We start from the raw sequence: 21292 nt of genomic DNA, 5'->3' as shown, positions 1-21292 counted from the left end.
CCAAAGGATATTATCAAACAACCACAAAACCACGAACATTGGATGTGATATTAATAACAATGCTGAAGTTTTTCCACACAAACCTGTTTCATAGCAGTGTTGAAAAGGAGAGAAATATTTTGTCAATATTTTGTCAATATTGCATTTTCTTTGAAAATATGATTGTCAGAGTTTCCTTTTAATCGTCAGTAACACTAAGTGACATTTCCGGTGATAATTTTGTCGTTCACTGATAGTGCTGCTGCAGATACGATCAGTGTCGTTGTTCGCCAGTCTCTCAATTTCTAGAAGCGTAGGAACTCAAACACTTGAACTGACGTCAAAATCAGCTGTGAATGATCTGTTGTGACAGTTATCATTATACCATGGGCGTCGCAGCATGTTTGTTTTGTTTTTGTTAATAACATTGTGATTGGAGTGTTGTTTTTTGTCATTGTACTTCCAGGACTTTGTCATTCGGAGTGTCTGGTGTTAGTGCAGCTACACACGATATATTTAACAAAGTATGACTATTCAACGATAGCACATGAATTTATCTTTCGGATAATGATAATGAAATTTATTCCTGCATGGAAGGATAGTTTGTATCTTGAGTTGAAGCATCTATAACAATATTTCGACTGTCCAAGTGGTAATTTGAATATTGATATTTTGTTTAAAAATATTTTCAATTTCAGAAAATAAAAATGTTTTAAGCCTAATGATATTCGCTATTCGCGGCTATGAGATTGTATAGGTAGCTGCGCATATAAAGGCAGTGTGACTTCATGTCATGTAAACATTTTCGATGGTTTATTTTTGTTTGTTAATCATACCTTTTTTCCCCGAATTATCGAAAAGAAAAAGAACGTTTTTTGTCGTACTATATAATGTATATGGTAAAAAACAACTATATATCGGCAAAATATCGAAACCATATTCCAAACTCAAAATCGATAATACAAGGGAAACATCAAAGTAAAACAAATCCAGTAGAGCAAGCGTCTTCTGCTTCATTGACGATATCCGCCATACAAATCTAGGTCACGACGACACCCGCCATACAAATCAGGGTCACGACGACACCCGCCATACATATCTAGGTCACGACGACACCCGCCATACAAATCCAGGTCAAATCGATGACACCGCCATACAAATCTAGGTCAAATAGACAACACCCGCCATACAAATCCAGGTCAAATCGAGGACACCCGCCATACAAATCTAGGTCACGACGACACCCGCCATACAAATCTAAGTCACGACGACACCCGCCATACACATATAGGTCACGACGGCACCCGCCATACAAATCTAGGTCACGACGATACCCGCCATACAAATCCAGGTCAAATCGATGACACCCGCCATACAAATCTAGGTCAAATAGACGACACCCGCCATAGAAATCCAGGTCAAATCGACGACACCCGCCATACAAATCCTGGTCAAATAGACGACACCCGCCATACAAATCCATGTCGAATCGATGACACCCGCCATACAAATCCAGGTCAAATCGACGACATCCGCCATACAAATCCAGGTCACATCGATATTTTCCTAAACTAAGAACTAAGATGGTATCGATATAACCACTAGACATATCAACAAGAAACGATTAGGTCTGATTTCATATTGTAAAAAGACATATAGTATTTCTAGATGAGATCGAGATCTCGACCATTAAACATTAAAATTGTCAACCTGCATCACTCAAAAACTGGTATTGATTGTAATTTTTCACGCCAGTAGTCGACATATGTCACGAAAATCATGGTGATAGGAGCGAACCCTTGAATAACTAACCAAGGTAGGGGATGCAGCGCTATGCAGATGCTATCTAGAAAGAGAAAAAACAAATACATTTGTATATCAGTATTCTCGTTTCTCATTTGATATGGGGTCAAGATTGTATAAGTTATTGATCTCAGAAAAAAAATCTGAATCTTGCAATAATGAGTAAAAAGGTAATATTCAGAATGCATTTCTTCAATTTGCAAAAGCGGAAAAATGAAACGCCTATACATGTATGTTAGAGTTAAAGGGACATTTTGCTGTTGAAATGATTGTATGATTCAAAAATAAAAGTAAACTGGAGTCTTGTATTGTCCTCACTTAGTAAAAATTTAAACTTTACCGCAATAAGACACTAAAAGTCTAAAGATACCCCAACTCAAAGTTTTTGAAAATATAACTCCGAATTATAAAAATTAATTGCAGACACGACAATGACAAACGCGGCTCCCCGTGATAGTAATTAGCTGATGAGCTGATGACGGAATCGAGAAGAAAATGAGGACACGACAAGATAGCGAACATCATAATAAGTCGCGCAAATCTTGACAGCAAGTTGGAAAGATAGAGGATAGGGAACGAGGCCGCGTTGGTCGAGTCGAGAGAGGAATTCGCATTTCTTCTGCGGTTTACTCGACAGTCTGACAGGTGCTGGATGTTACAGCTGTACCACGCTGACAAATAAGACATACAAACTGTATATTGCTGTACCTAATCGAATCACAAAATGATATGTGACTGTGTGTAAGTTAATTTTTGTATGTAATATTTTAAATGGTTTTGATATTTATGTATTGCCTCATTCACTAGCTTTACATTATATCTTATGTTATTAGGGAAATAGGATTTTTCATCACAACACAAAACGATATACCTACAGTGTATATCACTCGCCATTCTGTGATCGGATTACGGTTGTTTTTGGTGTAACGTGATGTTTAAACATAATATGACGGAATAGTCAAGTGCAGACGCATGGCGGCAGAGTTTTGAGCATTTCCGGTACAGATTTGATATTAACTTTATCATAGTTAGCCATAAATATGAGTGTACGCCTCTTTATTTATCGATCTTATTGAATTACTGTGCTCATTTGCCGTTCAAACGAAGGAATGTCCCTATAACCAAATACATCACTCTTAAGGTATAATCGTGCTACTGTTGTTGACATGGCTTAGTTCATTAAGTCACCTTACTGTCCAGATGTAAGCTCTCATTATCTTACTGGTCGAAGAATATAAAAAAAATCCCCCATGCACCAAACTCTTTCAGAGCTCACAGACATACCTAAACAGGAATACTTTTCTACCAAGACAATATATCAGTGATTGTCGTCTTTGGTGAAGATGTTCAAACAGTGGTTCAAGAATACTGTAAAAACGTGTTACTGAATGGAAACAAAACATGAAGTTCAGGGTCACTGATCTGTCAAATAAAGTCCATGGTCACTTAATTGACACATGAATTTCAAGATCACTGAACTGTCACATAAAGTTCAAGGTCACTGAACGGACACAGAAGGCTCAAGGTCATAAGAAAGCGTGTGGCTATGGAGACTCTAATTGACGATGTCAGTTGAGGCCAGTTGTCTATTGAGATACCAAAATAAGAATAAAGGAAAAGTATATACTTGGGACAAATCTAAATCTTTCTAGCGTTGTTATGAATGGCAGTAGAGCGTTTTTTCAGTTTCCCTTAATTAGAATCCATCGAAGGAATTCTTCGATTCTGTCATGTACAAACTTCGTGTTGATGTCTCGTCCATGGATAATAATTCAATGGGATACAGCAGGTATGGTCTTTCTCTTAGGGTCTCTCGACAGAAGACACCAATGAGACCGTCATCGCCGAAACCGTGAGTCGCTCTCTAACATTCGAAACATTCAGTGAATAAACCAAACCTTTACCTTCTCCTCTTCCTGCAATGGCTATCTGACACGGAATTCAGTGATTACTCGCACTGTGCTATGGGTGTTTACTGCCAAGTCACGCAACATTGAACTGCCATTGTGACAGCTGGAAGGTGGAAGGAATTTATATATGTATATTTCATTCTAAACACATAGATGCATGAAATGTCTGTTTAATTCATGAAAAATGGTGTTTGTCTATTCATCGATGTTTGTTCAAACAATTGATATGCCTTAAAACTTTAACTCTTCCACCAGAAGCTTGCATTTAGATAATAGTGTTACTTGATCACGATGTGAGAGGGAAAAATATTTCGTGCTTTAAATTGCGAATGGGTGAAGGCACCTTAAGCATAAAACTGCCAGCAATCTGTCAAAAAATGTAATCAAGTCGTTACAGCTGTAATGGTACTTTTATTGAAAACGTTTAATATCAGACTCAATTGTTGAAGAAACAATATGATTGATATTAATATCTTGGTGTAGGATCAATCCAATTTAATAAACAAGAAGATTTGATAACTGGTGTTAGAAGTAGAAACTTCCACGACATTTTAGTACTCACCTTAAAGCATCTCAGCTACTTTTCGTCTTTGCTGTATTAATTGCATTGTGGGTAGCTTAATTGACACTGCAGGGATCGGTCTTTTGTGTGACTTATGGCAAATACCAAACTTTAATTGTTTAAGCCCCACCGAGACCCAAACACAAAGTCGATATAACAGTGGGTTCAAACCTTGACTTTCAATTTATTTTTAATTAAATTTTACATGTTTTGTTCTTTGGTCCCTGCCAGCTATTGTGCCAACCAGATTTCACGTAATATTTACCAGTCTTTGCTAGACACATTTATAATTTAAATTGTACACGTTTCGTGTAGTGTTGATGACAGATACGTTTGGATATAATTGATGTTTCGTAATCACTGCTCCTGATGACGTGCAACCTTTTTTTATTTTTGTATTAATCACATTGGATGTTATGCCAGATTTTGATCTTGATTAATATTTACCTTTTACATGTTTAACATACTGATGATCGATAGGAAAATATACAAGAGATACAATCTTTGTAATAGTAACAATAATGCTAAGTAAGAAAGACAGCGAAAGCTGCATCACAGCATTACTGCGGACTTCCAGGACTGATCAATGTTTCGTGGGGGTGAAAGTAGGCAAATCTGCATTGGCATAAAGACGTCAAAATGAAGCTACATACATATAGTATTGCTGAATAGTAGCAAGTAGGTTAGTAGATACCTATTTCGTAGGGGACTGAAAGAGCTGTGTATATAGAATAAGAGAGAAACAGAGGTCACCAGCGTCGGGTGGGCAAGTGGTATGGTTTTCTCCGGGTACTTTTGTGCTCTCCCTCTGTAAGACCCCTCTCACCTTCATATCATAGGTCATAATGAGTCATTAATAAAAGTTGATATATCTTGTTTTGTAATGGCTGTAAAATAAATAAAGTTTACATTTATATTAATGCTGACGCCGATTCATGATGCACCACAGTAGATATGCTAGTATGTATATTCTGAACTGGTACCAAATTAAATCTCCTTGTAATTACTCTTAGCATATAAACGTTTCGTAAATATACATTATTGTATCATTGAAACCCAAGTATTCACTATCAGACCACGTCTTCTTGGAAGGAGACAAGTTTTGTGAATGTTATCGCCTGATGACGAATACAATTGTCACACGTTTACAAAAGGTTCAGGTTGATGAAGACTTGGAAAGTTTATCGTCAGCATTGGGATATCAATATTGAATAGCCCTACTAGAGCTGAGCAGTTTGATGACTCGTCATCGCCAACCTGTTTCTCATGATAAGGTTATAATTCATTTAACTTTAATTCCGGAACACCCTGTCCTATCTTATCCTTGTATTTGGTCAATGTTCTGAATGAATATCAATAATTTGTTCTTAATGTCATGCCCTCAATATGGACATGGATATAGATATATAATTCGAATAACGATCTTATTTACCTGACTTTTACCGTGAATCCATATGAAACAGTTATATCTTATTAAAACTCCATTACCTTACATCGTATACACGTACTGTTTGCAATCATTAAAACAAATACCTATTGTTAATGGTAATACAATAGTGTCTAACATAAATTCAATGGAGAGTTTGAAAGACAATTAACCAGATCAATATACAATGCATTGCATATATTCAAAAGCATGGCATAGTAAATAATGATTGAATGTAACCTTATTTCAACCTTTGATCAAATCAAGTCTATATCATGTTTGTTTTCGTACTTGCAATATCCCAATGTCCAATGGATGTTTGAGATATTTATATAAGAAATATTTGCAATAACCAAAATGCACGTCCTTCCCACTTTAAAAGCATTGGAGTATTTTATCGTTGTCTGACGCTGATATCGTTGGTTTCGACCAATGCTATATTCTATATGGTTTATTTTATTTAAGTCAATGTCATGGAAGCGGCACCTTTCATTACTTAATTAAATGTTCGAAATTTGAAATGATCATAAAAGGTCCCTACATTAATAACTGAAGACCGATACAAATAGCCCCAGTCTAAGAATAAAATACGGTAAATATAGCCAGATATCGTAATTTATGATAGACTTCAATATATTAGAAATAAAACAATGATAAATAATAGTTTGTCCTTTTAGCTCTGATAAATCATTCCTAGGTCTTTTTGCAAATAGCAAGTAACACGTAGTATATTATTCGTATTCAGGCAGGACCAGCTTGTTATTTCAAACGTTCGTTTTGGTAGATGATTTTGATTGGTTTTGATATCACTTCAAAGTCAATCCAAGGTAGCATCCACTGGCTTGGAAGAACAAAGTCAAAGACTGAAAATCGCATTCCATGTTATAATGGATTTTTTTTCTCTATATTTTGAACTCCTCATAAAGTGCAGTCGTAGTATATTATTAGATGCTAATTAGATATTCGACATTCAACATAAAAAGACCAAACATTTATATTATCTCAACAGTTATTTCAATCTCAAAGTGCATTAACCGGCAGATTGGAGAACGATTGATTTGGTTAATTAGTAGAATGCCTGCATCTGTGCTTGATTTTGATGAATATAATTTAAATCGCAAGAGAAAACGACATATAATCATCTTGCACCACTGAGAATTGAAAAAAATAGCCGTCACCGGAATCTTTCAATTCAGCCGGTACAAAATCATGATTTCATTGAAATGCCATTGTACTGCACAATGCATCTTTTGCATGAAATACAGATTTCGCTACACCAATATTAAGCTCATTTAATGTCTTCCAAATCGTTTTTTTTCTGTGCAAAATTGATCTTAGGTTCGATAACAAATAACTCGCCCACCAATTTTACACACTACCAGTATCCTAATGATACACGTTTTTCTCTATTGCAGCCTTGAATGTATTTTTGCATAGAAGCAAATAATCAAAACAAAACTCGAATAACAGATGCTATATCCACGATGATTGTTATGTATATTTCATAAGAATAGTCTGTTATACATTACAAAACATGAAAAAATATATATTGGATTTTGGAATCGTTAGTTAGTGTCAGTTTCCACAAAATGCAAATTTATATTGCTTTCTAATGTAGATATAACAGAAAACGTGTGTTGTCAAACGAATCCCCTATTAATCTTCCTACATTTCAGTTATCGAGAGCACACATTACATGATGTATGAAGTATACACCAATCTGATCAATAGCGTCGCTTCAAAATATGCCATGTCAGATCTCTAACTTTTACTGCTGTCAGATCAAGGCTCAGCTACTGTCCCTGAACAACGAATGTGTCCCTCATCACCACACAGGTCAATGTATTGATCTGACACAACTCGCTCAACCCGTTTAAAAGCTTTATCATATGAACTCTGGTAACAAAATTTAAAATGTGATCTTATCGCTGATAAACGTTCAAATTCCCTCGATTGTCTCCCTTAAGAAGCGGATTATTTTTGATAAAAAACAAAAGGGTATTTTTTTTGCGACAATTAATATACCCCCCCCCCCCCTCCCCTATTACTGTGTATCTGACTTCAATCATAACAATAATAACATAATTATCTGCAATATCATCAACTTAAAATATTTCTATTCTAAGGCCAATTTAAGGTTCAGTTACAACATTAATTAAGCATAAATACAATATTGTGCATAGAATCAGAGACCCAATTTTGAAATACCCTGCAGAATCTCAACATATGGTGACATGATGTTCAATACTCGATTTGACGACTTTAATTAAATGTCATTTTCGCGATATGTCTGATTGTTTTTACCGTACCTACTCGGCAACATCAATCGTGACGTTATGTATGTATTCTGGTGTTACAATGATATCTAGAAATAGTAACAAAATAAACATAACAATATATTGATATTTTAGGAGATTTTATTTAATTCTGTGTTTGTTATATTTCCAGCAAAGTTCCGGAAGGAGTTCCGAATGACCTTGACTTGTTGTCGGTGTCGTCGTCGCCAAAACTCGTCCCTTGTTCCACCGGGTATAACGTCATCGGCACGTAATAGAAGCTCTATTCCTCGCACTGAAAGGTTCACCATGAACACGGTGACTATAAAACAACCCGGATGGATTACGTCCCCTAGATATTCAACCGGAAGTGAGAAAGGGAATCATATACGGATAACATCTACTCGATAAATCTAACTGGTCCTGCACAGAACAGAGTTATTGTAGTCAATTGTTGATTTTTTCTTTTTTATCGACTGCTGTAAAATAAAGGTTGATTTTTGTTTGGTTAAAACTATTTTAACGGTTAGAAACATTTCGAAATGAAAAGAAGTAGCTTTTCGATGAAAGCTAAACATTGTGTAAACTATTCAGGCACTAACAGAAATCATGTGCTCGTTCATCCTGATGCAGATGTATCTAGATATATTTTATATTTGTAAATTTATCAAGACGTATCGGTCAGCTCCGTGCTTCACTACTCAGTCTAACGGAAGTGCGAATATTAAATCTACCGGAAGTGAGAATATTACTTCATCGTCTACGTATATTTGATTAATCAACCGGATGTAGGGATTCGTGACTGGTCAGAGGCTGGACAAATAAAGTGACCGTCTGTCTTTGACATCAGAGGAGGTTGACCGTTACAGTCCCAGACGATAACCGGGAGTGTCTCAAACGTTACCAATGTATATCGAATTTCTAAATGGAAGAGGAAATTGCGTGTCCGGAATCAGGACCGGAACTACGAACACATTCATTATTCATAACCTTTATAGTGCAGGACCTTTTTATGTAACTAGGCCACTTAAGGTCGTTTTCTATCTCCTTGCAAATTTACGAAAGCAAGGCACGTGTGAACATAATGTGTTATTGTAAGAATCCAGAACACTCGATATCTAATTAAAAAATAGTGAAGAAATACATGTATAGTTAACTGAAGCCAGGTTAAATGTCAATTTGAAAAGTTTCTGTAGAAGACACTCTCGCTGATGTTGTATATTAGAAGCCCCCAGATATTTACCATCACAGACCGTTAACAGATTAATGCTTGCATGTCATTAAGACCATGCTAGCGCAAGTAACAGGTTGTTTTGATAAGTGTGTGTGTCAGTCAGGCATCCAGTATATTGAGGGCTGGTACATGTCATAATATATATATATAATATATATGGAAATCGACAGACGGAATTATATTAGGCAGAGTAATGGAGAGATGGGATTATATTCGACAGAGTAATTGAGAGATGGACTAATATTCAGTAGAATAATGGAGGGATAGAAATATTTTCAGCAGAAAATTAAGATATTGAATTATATTCCACAGATCAATGGAGATGGGATTGTTTTGGCAGAGAAATTGAAAGATAGAATAATTTTCGACAATAAATGGAGAGATGAGATTGTATTCAACTGAATAATGGAGAGATGGAATCATATTCTACAGAGTAATGGAAATATTGAACGATATTCTACAGAGAAATTGAGAGATAGGATTATATTTCACAGAGAGATGGAGATATGTAGGATATCATTCAAAATAATTTAGTGATGTAGTTATATACATTATGCAAGCGGAGGGATGGATTTATATTGTATAGACCTACAAAGATGGACTGTAGTAACACAGATTAACAGGTACTCTCTGTTATGCTGGATGATTAAAGGGACACCGAATATATGCTTTACTAAGGTATGAGAAGATATCATGCATACTTTACATTGTACAAACAGGACAAACATGAATGTTAGAGTACTAGTCTGTCTAACGGAGAAAGGCATTCCACAAAAATGGGTGTATGGTAGGCGTGTTTCAAAACGCAAGATTGGATAATGCAATATCATTAAAGAAGCAAACAAGTGGGTTATCGCATTTCTTTGAGAGACTGTGGTATAGAATTGCAATTTGAGATTTAATGTACATTTCAAAGATATCAGACACGGAGTATGAATTACCACAGCGTAGAGATGGGCATGCATTTCACTGGGTGATCAAATGTACCAATTATGAAGTAACTGAGATGTTGGTACGTCATTATTCATAATACAAATCAGAGGGATATTATGAGCTACCTAATTAGTCAGCGTAGAGATCGGTATAAATATTTTTTCACTGAGTGAACAACTCATAAAGTAACTGAGTTGTTGGTACGTTATTATTCATAAGATAAATAAGAGGGTTATTGTGAGGTACCTCAGTTAGGGTAAAGATGAGTATGTATTTCTCTGAAAAATCAGATGTACTACTCGTAAGTGACTCAGATGTTAGTACGTCATAATTTATTATATAAACAAGAGGATTACTATGATGTAATATCATGTCCCTTATATAGATACCTTACAAGTATACATATATATATATAATTATTATTGAGGTATATGCATATTGTATTATTTATGTATCAAAATGTATATTTTATTACATGCAGAAATTGATTTGAACAATTATGATGAAACAGAGTTTCAGTATAATGGCGATATTGTTCACTGCAGAAATGTAGCTTTTGTCTAGCTTAAATATTTAGTCCTTATTCAACTACGCCACGTTGATGTTTGTACAATTTTATGAAATCAGTCTCCCATATCGGTCATATCGTAATTGAAATGCATTTATCAGATTTAAAAGGGAACTCAAAGAAATTATGTTCTTAGACTTAAGATAAACAATAACTGCATATTTTAAGACATATAACCATTTCAGAATATCTGTTTTTACGTTCAGTAAGCTATTTACAATAGCTGGTTTATGCAGCAAGCTATGTTATATAATCCAAGTGTATATGCTTTCATCTTTTTATTGAGTTTTCTTTTAATTTGAAATTATTTTATATTATATCCCGGGAAATGATATATATATTTTACTGGAGTATTTCCCCTTCATTATTCACAATAACGGTTGTATTGTAGCCATTCTATGAGACATTTATAATATGAGAAGATATATTGGTATCATACTTTTACTATTTACACAATGATATAATTTTGTTATTCAAAATGTTGTAAACAGTTTATCTTTCAAATGATGTTTTCATTATTTTGTGTCGATGGAAATGTTAATTACTCAATGTTACATGTTAGAAATAACTCCATGTTTTAGATAAATGGTTTCTCCATGTTACATATCAGAAGTGACTCCCAAGTTTTAAAGAATTTACTCCATGTTATACAGTAGTAGTTACTCCATGTTATACAGTAGTAGTTACTATGTTATACAGTAGTAGTTACTCCATGTTATACAGTAGTAGTTACTATGTTATACAGTAGTAGTTACTCCATGTTATACAGTAGTAGTTACTATGTTATACAGTAGTAGTTACTCCATGTTATACAGTAGTAGTTACTCCATGTTATACAGTAGTAGTTACACCATGCTATACAGTAGTAGTTACTCCATGTTATACAGTAGTAGTTACTCCATGTTATACAGTAGTAGTTACTCCATGTTATACAGTAGTAGTTACTCCATGTTATACAGTAGTAGTTACTCCATGTTATACAGTAGTAGTTACTATGTTATACAGTAGTAGTTACTCCATGTTATACAGTAGTAGTTACTCTATGTTATACAGTAGTAGTTACTATGTTATACAGTAGTAGTTACTATGTTATACAGTAGTAGTTACTATGTTATACAGTAGTAGTTACTCCATGTTATACAGTAGTAGTTACTCCATGTTATACAGTAGTAGTTACTATGTTATACAGTAGTAGTTACTATGTTATACAGTAGTAGTTACTCCATGTTATACAGTAGTAGTTACTCCATGTTATACAGTTATAGTTACTCCATGTTATACAGTTATAGTTAATCCATGTTATACAGTAGTAGTTACTATACGTCATACAGTAATAGTTACATTTTTTATTTCACCTTTGAACATTTTATCATATAAGAGATGAGTTTCTTTAAACAGTTGGTAGTATGACTTCAATATTGTTGTACGTTAGTTGTAATATGACTTAATTTTCTGCTTCCTGTACTAACAATGTTATTACGTACTTTGTTTCTTGATTCATATGAAAATATAGTGCGACTTTTGCACAGTGTAAGATAACATTTTGAAAGTGATATACAACAAACCCAATATTATTATTATTATAATTGTATAGGATATGCTTATAAATATTTTTGTGAATTATCGGAATAAAGGAATTTCTCAAATTTCGTTTTCTTGTTTTTAATCGGTATACGATAAAATATATCAAACATTCAATAGCAAAGGTCAATAATAAAGGTCAATAACAGAGGTTAATAAAAATGTTTAATAAATATGGTGAATAAAAAATGGTTAATTACGAACGCCAATAAAAATGGTCAATAACAAAGGTCAATTACAAAAGCCAAAAAAGCAATGATCTATCAAATGTCAAGCAAATGGTTAAAAACAAAGGTCAACAAGCATTTTGAGAATATTGCTAAAGCAACACGTACCCAATATCGGCCCCACTATATATAGTAACAGTAACATTGACCCAAAAATTCTGGAAACTCGAACTTTATCTATGATGCCTCAAGCTAAAGCTACATACCAGCTTTCACCAACAAACTATGAAGCATGGCTAAGTGTGGAGTGTGTGGACGGACTGACAAACGGACGGGGAGGAAACTTTAAGTCGCCTCGGTTTCATCGATAGGGACTAATAAGAATGGTCAACAACAAATGCCAATAGCAAAGGTCAATTAAAATTGTCATTGTCATAGGTCAAAAACAATAAGCAAAGATCGCAAAACAAAGATTATTAACGTAGACTATCTTGAACTCAACTGTTCGTACATTGAAGGATTGATAGATTGTTACTGTTCAGCGATATATCAGGTCATTATAGTCATTAAAAGAAGAAGCGTACTTCAGCGAGTAAGACAATCATGTAGTGCCGTTTCACAGTAATATCGCGTTGATGTCACATTTGCATGGCATATCCCCCGGTACATTATACTGACAACAGAATGAGCCTTGTATGTCTCCTTCTCCATCGTCCCCCGTACCTAGTATCAAGCAGGGAACATCAATTTCAATTTATATTACTTTGGTATGTCAACGAAAGCGAACATTTCTGTTAAATGTAAGCATCTCAACTCAAGGTCAAACGTGTGGACAGAGGAGATTAGAGACAAAAGTAATTTTGTTTAAAGAAAAGATATAGATCTGAAAGGAGAGGTGCCAAGCTGCAGTCACTCGGTAATAAGCAATTTTGCAGGAAACTGTTGGTCAGCTACATATAGTATTCAAAATATGAGAATATAAATATCGGTGGTCAAAAGTCAGAGGGATGCAAATGACATTTTTAATTTCAAAGCTCATACGAATTCAATATCTGAGTTACATTTTTGAAGCTTTCTGCTAGGAAAGTATCAGTTGCTAAGAAATTAATAAGATTGAAATTTGTAGAGTTAGATAATATATATATCTATCAGAGAGGTCTTACAAGGGATACCTTTTATGATTTTGAAGGTTGGAATACAGGTATGCAGTCTTAATTTTTATTCTCAATATGAAAATTGTTTCTTTTCCTAGTTTCAACTGTTGAAACAATTATATTGAAGACACTGGTATGGAAATTAACAGCCCCTTTTCTGTTGTGCTTGTAGATAAAGATACGAGGAACTGATTGAATGATTCAGCTTTGCTATTGATCGCCACAGAAGCACCAGTTTCATTTTTATTTCGAAATTCATACACTGTAAATGTCAGGTATGTCATCAAAATCCGATATCTAGCTTTAATTCGGTATCATGACAACAGATGCGTGTAATGCGTCTTAGATGACGAGAAACATTCGAGGATCGACATATGGCATCACCGTCTCTTAGTTCGCAGATGATTATTGACTATTTCTATCGAAAAGTACCGTCTAAGGTGTTTTAGTACAGTTAACGTTGATTCCTTCTGTTTGGTTCACGTTTTACAGCATCGAATGTGAATTATATTTTAGTTGCTTTATATCAAATTAACATTATATGATATTAATGTTTAGTTTATTTCTCCTTTGCTAGATTAGATTACAAATTAGGGTAGTTGATAGTTACATTTAGCTTTGTTACATAAAATAACAAATAGATGTACACAAACCGGAAAGTGAATCAAATGTTATCTCAAGAGTGTTGTTAATAAATTTATAACTAGAAATATGCAAACAATTTAATCTATTAGCAAATTCCTGTTTCCTTGCCATCGCAAATTATTTTCGCTAACTTTAATTTTCTCATGAAAGTGCATATAAAGCTTGACGTCATATCTTATCTCACAATTAAAGGTTTGTATAAAGCAAATCAATACAATATGAATAGTATTAAGTTGAGTACGAAACAGAGATTTATCGGCTAAAGAAAATTCCATATTGTGGACGTAGACCGAGGTTATCATTGTTTTCTCCGTATGATTTATCCAAGTATTGACCGAAGCTTCAGGTTATATTTTTGTTTGAAATAAATCAACCCGCGATTAAGAAAGTGACAAAATGGTGGTTTTTATTTATATACTTGAAGCATTGAACCAAGTGTTTAAATCCTCGCGATTATAAAGAAGGGATACCATTTGACTTTAACAGAAACCTCTAAAATGTCATTTTTGCTTCAACATTGAATTTGTATCTGTCCGAAAAATTAAACTTGCATTTTACATACACCCTTTGACCCAATACATGTCTGAGCCCAGAAAATATCTGATGCTTTGAATAGCAAACTATATGCAGCTGACCTTGTAGTATCTTCCTGTAAAATCTACGCCGCAGAAAAGCCCAAATTGGCATCCTCTCATTTCAACCTAGCAAGCAAGTGTCTTTGGATACCTGGGTAAAAGGTACCGGGATCAGGCTTGATACACTTGTTTGCTCAGTATACTATGTTTTGCAATACGTAGTCAAACCGTTTACTGATAAACATCTTGAAGTTAGTTGCGATACGTTTCCCTCCAGATACTCCGACATCATTTATGGCTGTATCTGCTGGTATCGTGGTGTTGTTAGCAACCGAATTGTAGATTATTTGATTAATGTTAGCATATGACAAAGCCAGGCTGTCGTGCGCCATCTTGGAAACGGAAGTCACAGCATTGTGCGTTCCAAAAGACGCGAAAGATGTGTGGAAACGCCCGAAATCGGCGTAAATTTGTTTTGCACGAACTTTAAGACAACATTTTTTTGTTTTAAAACGGCCACATGATCCAACCATTAGACAAATTAGAAGAGAATTAACATATAACAGAAATGATGAATACCATTGTCAGTCCCTTATTCTACCTCTGATGTACTCTAAGGTATAATTTTGGCACCAAAACATTGTAACAAGCTGAAATAAATACAAACCTTAGCATACTTAACCTGGCGTTAACAGGATGTAGCTTCTAGTATAGAATGATCAATAGCGATAATTTGAGACCAAAATGGGAGGGTTATAGTGAGCTTAGATATACCATTTGCAATATAGCACCGAATTAAATGGGACCTGCTGTCAAATAAAGGAAGAAGACCATACCTAATATTCCCTGAAGTGTGACGAATGGCTGGCCGTCTGACATCTGTATTCATTAAGGACCATGCTTGGATGTGTTTTCCTGATGGACGACCAAGTAGCGTTTCTGTCACCGATACATTTGTAATGCCAGTATATTTGCAAAACATGTCCCTCTCTGGTATATTTAGACTGACAAATCTGTCTTAATAATCCGAAATGGTTCCCTTTTTGCTTTAAAAAGGAAGCATTTCTATTTTAGGTTTAAAGCTAATGTCTGTAAGGATCGTGAAGAAACAACCTAGAAAAAGGATGTTGCTTATCGTTGAACCGTGAAATTTTAAAACTGGTGCCGACTACAGGAAACAATAAAATTGTTATTTTCTACGGTATTCTTTATTTTTACGAATAACATTGAAGAGAATGGAGGCATTTTGAAATTTCCTTTTGTGAAGAAATGTTGATGATAGTGTCATCAGGTTAGACAGGTTAGACCCGACCCTTTATCCGGCCTTATAGAGAATATGTATAAAATATGTGATAAGTCTGTGTTGACTGATCCCCGTCTGGATTCACTGAAGGCGATTATAGAATACAGTGCCCCCATTAATCACTGGTAATTGCTTCTTAAACTCATTTTGCTATATTACTGACGGGCTTGGCTTACTTATCCACAAGGCAGTTAGCACGTTGTTATCATAGGGATGTAAGTAATGATACCGTATATACAAACCGGATGTCCTGAAAATGTATGCTAAAGGGATATAAATGTACCACGCAAGTTGCGATTTCATATGATGCGTTTCATAAAAATATACAAAAGCATCTACTTATGTTTCTATGCAAATTGTACTTCTAAATTTACCATATAAACAGCCATACGATATTTGATTTGTAGAAATTCTACATAGACGTTGCCAGATCGATTTACAAGCGTTCGCACAACCCTGAGTGTCATGACAGAATATATCTTATTAGCCGAACAGTGTGATATATGTCTGTACATTTAAAAAATTTTAAGAATAAAGAAATAAGCCTTACAGAGAAATGAAATTGATTTCCCAGCAGAACATATAAGTGAACAGCGTACAAACGTCCTTAATCCAGTGATCCTCCACTCAACTTCTGGATTCCTAAATGCACAATATTCTGAGGGAATTCCCATCTATTTTGCTTGTTCAAACAGACCACAGAAAAGATATCTTGATGCTGTTGATATTTTAAGTCATTAAAAAGGGTTCGTAAAATGTACAGAACAGATGGATAATGGTTTATATAAAAGACACACTTTTTAATATGTGTATGACGGATACTTAATATAACACTACATTATACAGTTGTTTTTTCCTTCTTAGATTAGTGACACTTAGACCATATGTGTAGAAATCACGAATTTAAATACAGCAGTTGGGGTGCAGTATAATTTAGATTAACTCCATAATTTGGATAAACCCCATAATTTAGATTACATGAAACCCCATAATTTGGATAAACTCCATAATTAAGATTAACCCCATAATTTGGATTAACCCCATAATTTGGATTAGCCAGTAATTTTAAAAACACAAAAGAACAGAGAAAGTCCCTAAAGAATTATATTCACAAAAACAATCATAAGAAATGAAAGTTTATTTACAAAAGATAGCAGCACCGATACCATATGTATTTCCGTTTTTCATTAACCGTCGACCGTCTGAAGAGTTAAAAACTAGTATAGTGGATACTGGCTACTGGCAGGGATATCGCGGTCACTGACCAATCTAATACGTAGCTCACTTAAGCGTGGTGCATTCTCGAATTATTGAAATATCAAAACACACTCGCCACGCGCATGCAGCCCGCACACAGGGTTGACGGTCATTGATTGACAATGGCTGTTGATAGGACGTTAAACAACACAAACCCAAAACAAACGAGATCTTTCCTATACAATTCGTGTTTATAGTGACAGAACAAGAACATTAAGTTACTTTTTAAGCTCCAAACATGACCGATGTTGCTGTTTCATTGAGTTGTAAATAAACAAACGACAACTCCAAATGCATCACATCTTGTTCACGCCACCCAACAAATATTTGAAGACTAATAAATGCACGACGTGTGCGGAAGGTTAAAGTTTAGTGGCTATAGTCATTAGACTTACCCTTTTTAATTTAACCTTATTGCGCCATTTCTTTGCGATGCTTTGATTGAAAAATGTCCATCAATATCTATGGGGTTCTCCATCACCAGGGGAAAACCATTTGGTTGTATCCCCCGTACTTACAATTAAACAATCGGAGGAACATTTTAGGAATTTTGTTTTTTACAGTCTCCTATTGGACAAATGATATGGTTATGTTATATGGGCAATACTTTGAAATGGACACAGAATGATCTTGGCAACTTACCCAATCAAAGACCAAGGAGTGACTACCAGGACTATCGCAGAGTTTTGGCTTCGTTTCTATGTATGAAGGGCTCAGCCAGACAATATTTAACTTTTAGAGAAATGCGCAAGAAATTAATCATTTTTGTTTTGCTTTACACAACGTACTTTCTTCTCCTTTGAGTGTTGTTTCCAGCTATTCAAGATATCGATGAAACCTTCACATATAGATGTATAGATTATGCTTCTGTGTGTGGCCATCATTTCTAAGGATGATTAATCCTCATGACAAAATGGTAAAGGTAACCAATATGTGGACTTCCCTTAAGAATAAAACGTATTGAACTAGTGGCGAAATCTTGAATATGACAAGTCCATCAAACAAATTGAATATTGTGAAAATCAATGTCCCCTTGGACATGAAAAAAGCCATACGCGATGTTTTATGGGACAGTATTTAACTATAGAAGTAGAGAGAGATGTCCATTGTCTAGACGATATGCACGCCTGTTTCGGACAAGAAAACGTGATTTCAAGTCAGACTTGTCCTAAGAGACCGTCTGTTATATCTATCACTCAAACGTAAGTAACAAAAACATATCTTGGTCGAATGTGACTACTTGTCGATATCTAGTCAAATTGTCGATAGCAATGACTACCTATCCGTATACACTCAGATAAGTCTCAATATCATCCTGTCTATAGGGAATACTTGTCCAAATCTTGTCATATTTGCGGCAATAATTATTACCTGATTATTGTGACAACCTGTCCTAATCTAATTTGCTGTAATATAAACCTGTCCTTTCTTGTCCATATAAAATCGTCAGTAATAAATACATATTTAGTGACCTAGTGTATGAATCGAATCAAAACTGATACTACCTTTACAAAAATCGCTGTCGGATATGCCTGAAAATATACAAATGTTTGACCAATAAAGTTTCGCTTGCCTGTTAGTTGTTCTATGTTTATTTGTCTAGGAAACTCGGAGGTCAACAGGGGCATTTTTCACACACACAGAAAAAAAAAATCCTGTAACGTAAATAGCAATTCATAAGATATTGTGAATATTGATAGACACCGTGGCGATATTATATCTTCTGGAATTTAAAGGTTATTATAACTCTGTCTAGGTTATTCTCACAACATTTAGCGGCGTGTCTCTATTCAATATACTTTTGAAAATGCCACTAAGAGGGAATTATATCTCAATCGGAGATGTCATTACCTTGAACTGGTATTTTGTTATTTTGATGTTATCAGAAATGTAATGTTTTGTCACATTGTCAATGTCCAATCATACAAAATCACGTATGGTCGTAACATTTGTTTTCGTCTTGACAGATCCCCTAATGTGTTGTGTCCTCTACAACGCACAATTATAACGTACATTGATTTGTGGCCCTTTGGCTGGTTCAGTCAAGTGTTTGTATTTGTCTTTTAGTGCAAACGCAGACAAACTCTGTACAGTCTCTGTTGACAATCGTGTTTCCTGGCTTCCGTACTTTCCAAATTAGTCAAAGTGTACATGTGACCCCATACCACGCTAAAATTAAGCCTACAATATGATAATTACATGCTTACAACAGTTGATATTATGTATAAATATGTCTACAAGCGATACATAATATTAATTACCTTTCATCAGTAAAGGTAACTTAAACAATCTAACGCACGTGCCCTTGCGTACTCGGTAAACACAATAACAAATGCAATCATACATACTCAAAACTAACTTTCTACAAATACATTTAGAAAGAATATTTTTTTACTAACCGTTTATGTTGAATATCGGCATTAGGATACCACTTCAGTTATTGATCTAGTCGGTCGACTTTCTACTATGGAAGCCCAAAACATCAAACCATACGGTCACGTAAAGAGCAAATGTAAATACTCACGCGCAAATAAACAGTAAAACTAAGTCAGGGTTTGACAATATTTGAGCACAAATATTTCATTTTATTTTTTTTTATTTCAAAAAACATAATTACAGTCGGAAACGAGTGTCAGCAAAGTGATTTCGTTTAATAATGGTAGCAACGAGGTATCCACTAAACAAGTAAAAGTTTCAAGCAATCTGAAAGTCTCATAGGGGTCGGCCTAAAGATTTTTTTTCACTTAGAGACCACTTTCCGATACATTGCTTTGTGCCATCAAAGTTGGTTCCCTTGCCTATAAATTTAACCCAAATTGATCGATGATGCACTTGCCTAATTAACTAATTACATAACTTAGAACGCATATTGTAACAATATCAAATGATAATACGAGCATAAGAAATGATTACTTATTTTAACAAAATAGGAAAGTTTGAACCATAAACTCAATACCAAAATGCATAAACAGTAGTTATACCGTCCATTCAAATTTATTTAACGTGTAGAGAGATTTTTCACTAACCTAATTCTTCCAAAAGATCAAACCTATTTTTGCAAAGTACTGATTTTTGGCATTGATATACTGTATGTTACCTCAATTTCTTTATGACACATAAGATGTTGGTTACTTTATGTTTTTTTTTAAGCAGATGACAATAATTTTACTGGATGATCAAGAGATTGGCATAAATGTGCGAAGTGTTTCAAGAATGATCAGAAATGAAAGCCGCAACCTGAAGATACGATGCGGAACATCTCATTAATAGCATTACCGACAGAGGATCTATTTTAGTGCCAGTCTTCCCCGCCAAATGCACACTATGCATGAAGAGTTTCAATAAAGCTCGACCATTTTGCCCAAGCGCTCACAACTCATCATAAATATCTGACCCCTTACCCCTAACGTTGAAATTCGCAGTGATGAAAGAGAAATGTCGACTTCCCAGCTACCTTCCAGATCAGTGTTCTTTAGGAGATATCACATATGCTATCAAAGAGGATTCTTTCTATACTCTGCTTTGATTCTACAGAGATTATTTCACATTGTTCGTCCTTTATTGATACTGGTATTCACACTCCAAACCACGAGGATGTACTACTGTAGTTCTGGGTAAAACTGGAGACGGACATATCAGTGTTCAAGCTTTTTACATGTCAGTTTCCTGTGTATCGAAACCATTTCAATCCATAGTAAAAGCATTAGACATAACCATTGTTCCTTGGACGTGAAGAGAAAGTATTCAGGATCACAACGAAACCGAAGTATTTTTTTTTGGCTAGCGGGCGACTTTCATACTTGACAGTACATACATCTTTATTCCTGAATTAGGATCACAAGCTCCTTAGAATCTCCTACTGTGGCCAGAAGAAGCATAACTATTTGAAGTCCGTGAGCAAAGCCCTGGCTTGTGGTTA

General features: G+C 34.9%; 1 protein-coding gene across 1 annotated transcript in view; it reads left to right on the top strand.

Annotated features, from left to right (window-relative positions):
- LOC117325902 (orexin receptor type 2-like) overlaps positions 1–11121 on the top strand; it is a 40379-nt gene extending 29258 nt beyond the window's left edge. Inside the window, exon 5 of the mRNA XM_033882406.1 lies at positions 8129–11121. Within this exon, the coding sequence (XP_033738297.1) occupies positions 8129–8367 (239 nt within the window). The 3' untranslated portion in view covers positions 8368–11121. The remainder of the gene's footprint in view (positions 1–8128) is intronic.
- The last annotated feature ends 10171 nt before the right edge of the window (positions 11122–21292 follow it).

This window comes from Pecten maximus, chromosome 4, assembly GCF_902652985.1.
Source record: "Pecten maximus chromosome 4, xPecMax1.1, whole genome shotgun sequence".
Taxonomy (NCBI): domain Eukaryota; kingdom Metazoa; phylum Mollusca; class Bivalvia; order Pectinida; family Pectinidae; genus Pecten; species Pecten maximus.
The sequence above is the reverse complement of the archived record's forward strand: the minus strand, read 5'-3'. Positions and strand labels throughout refer to the sequence as shown.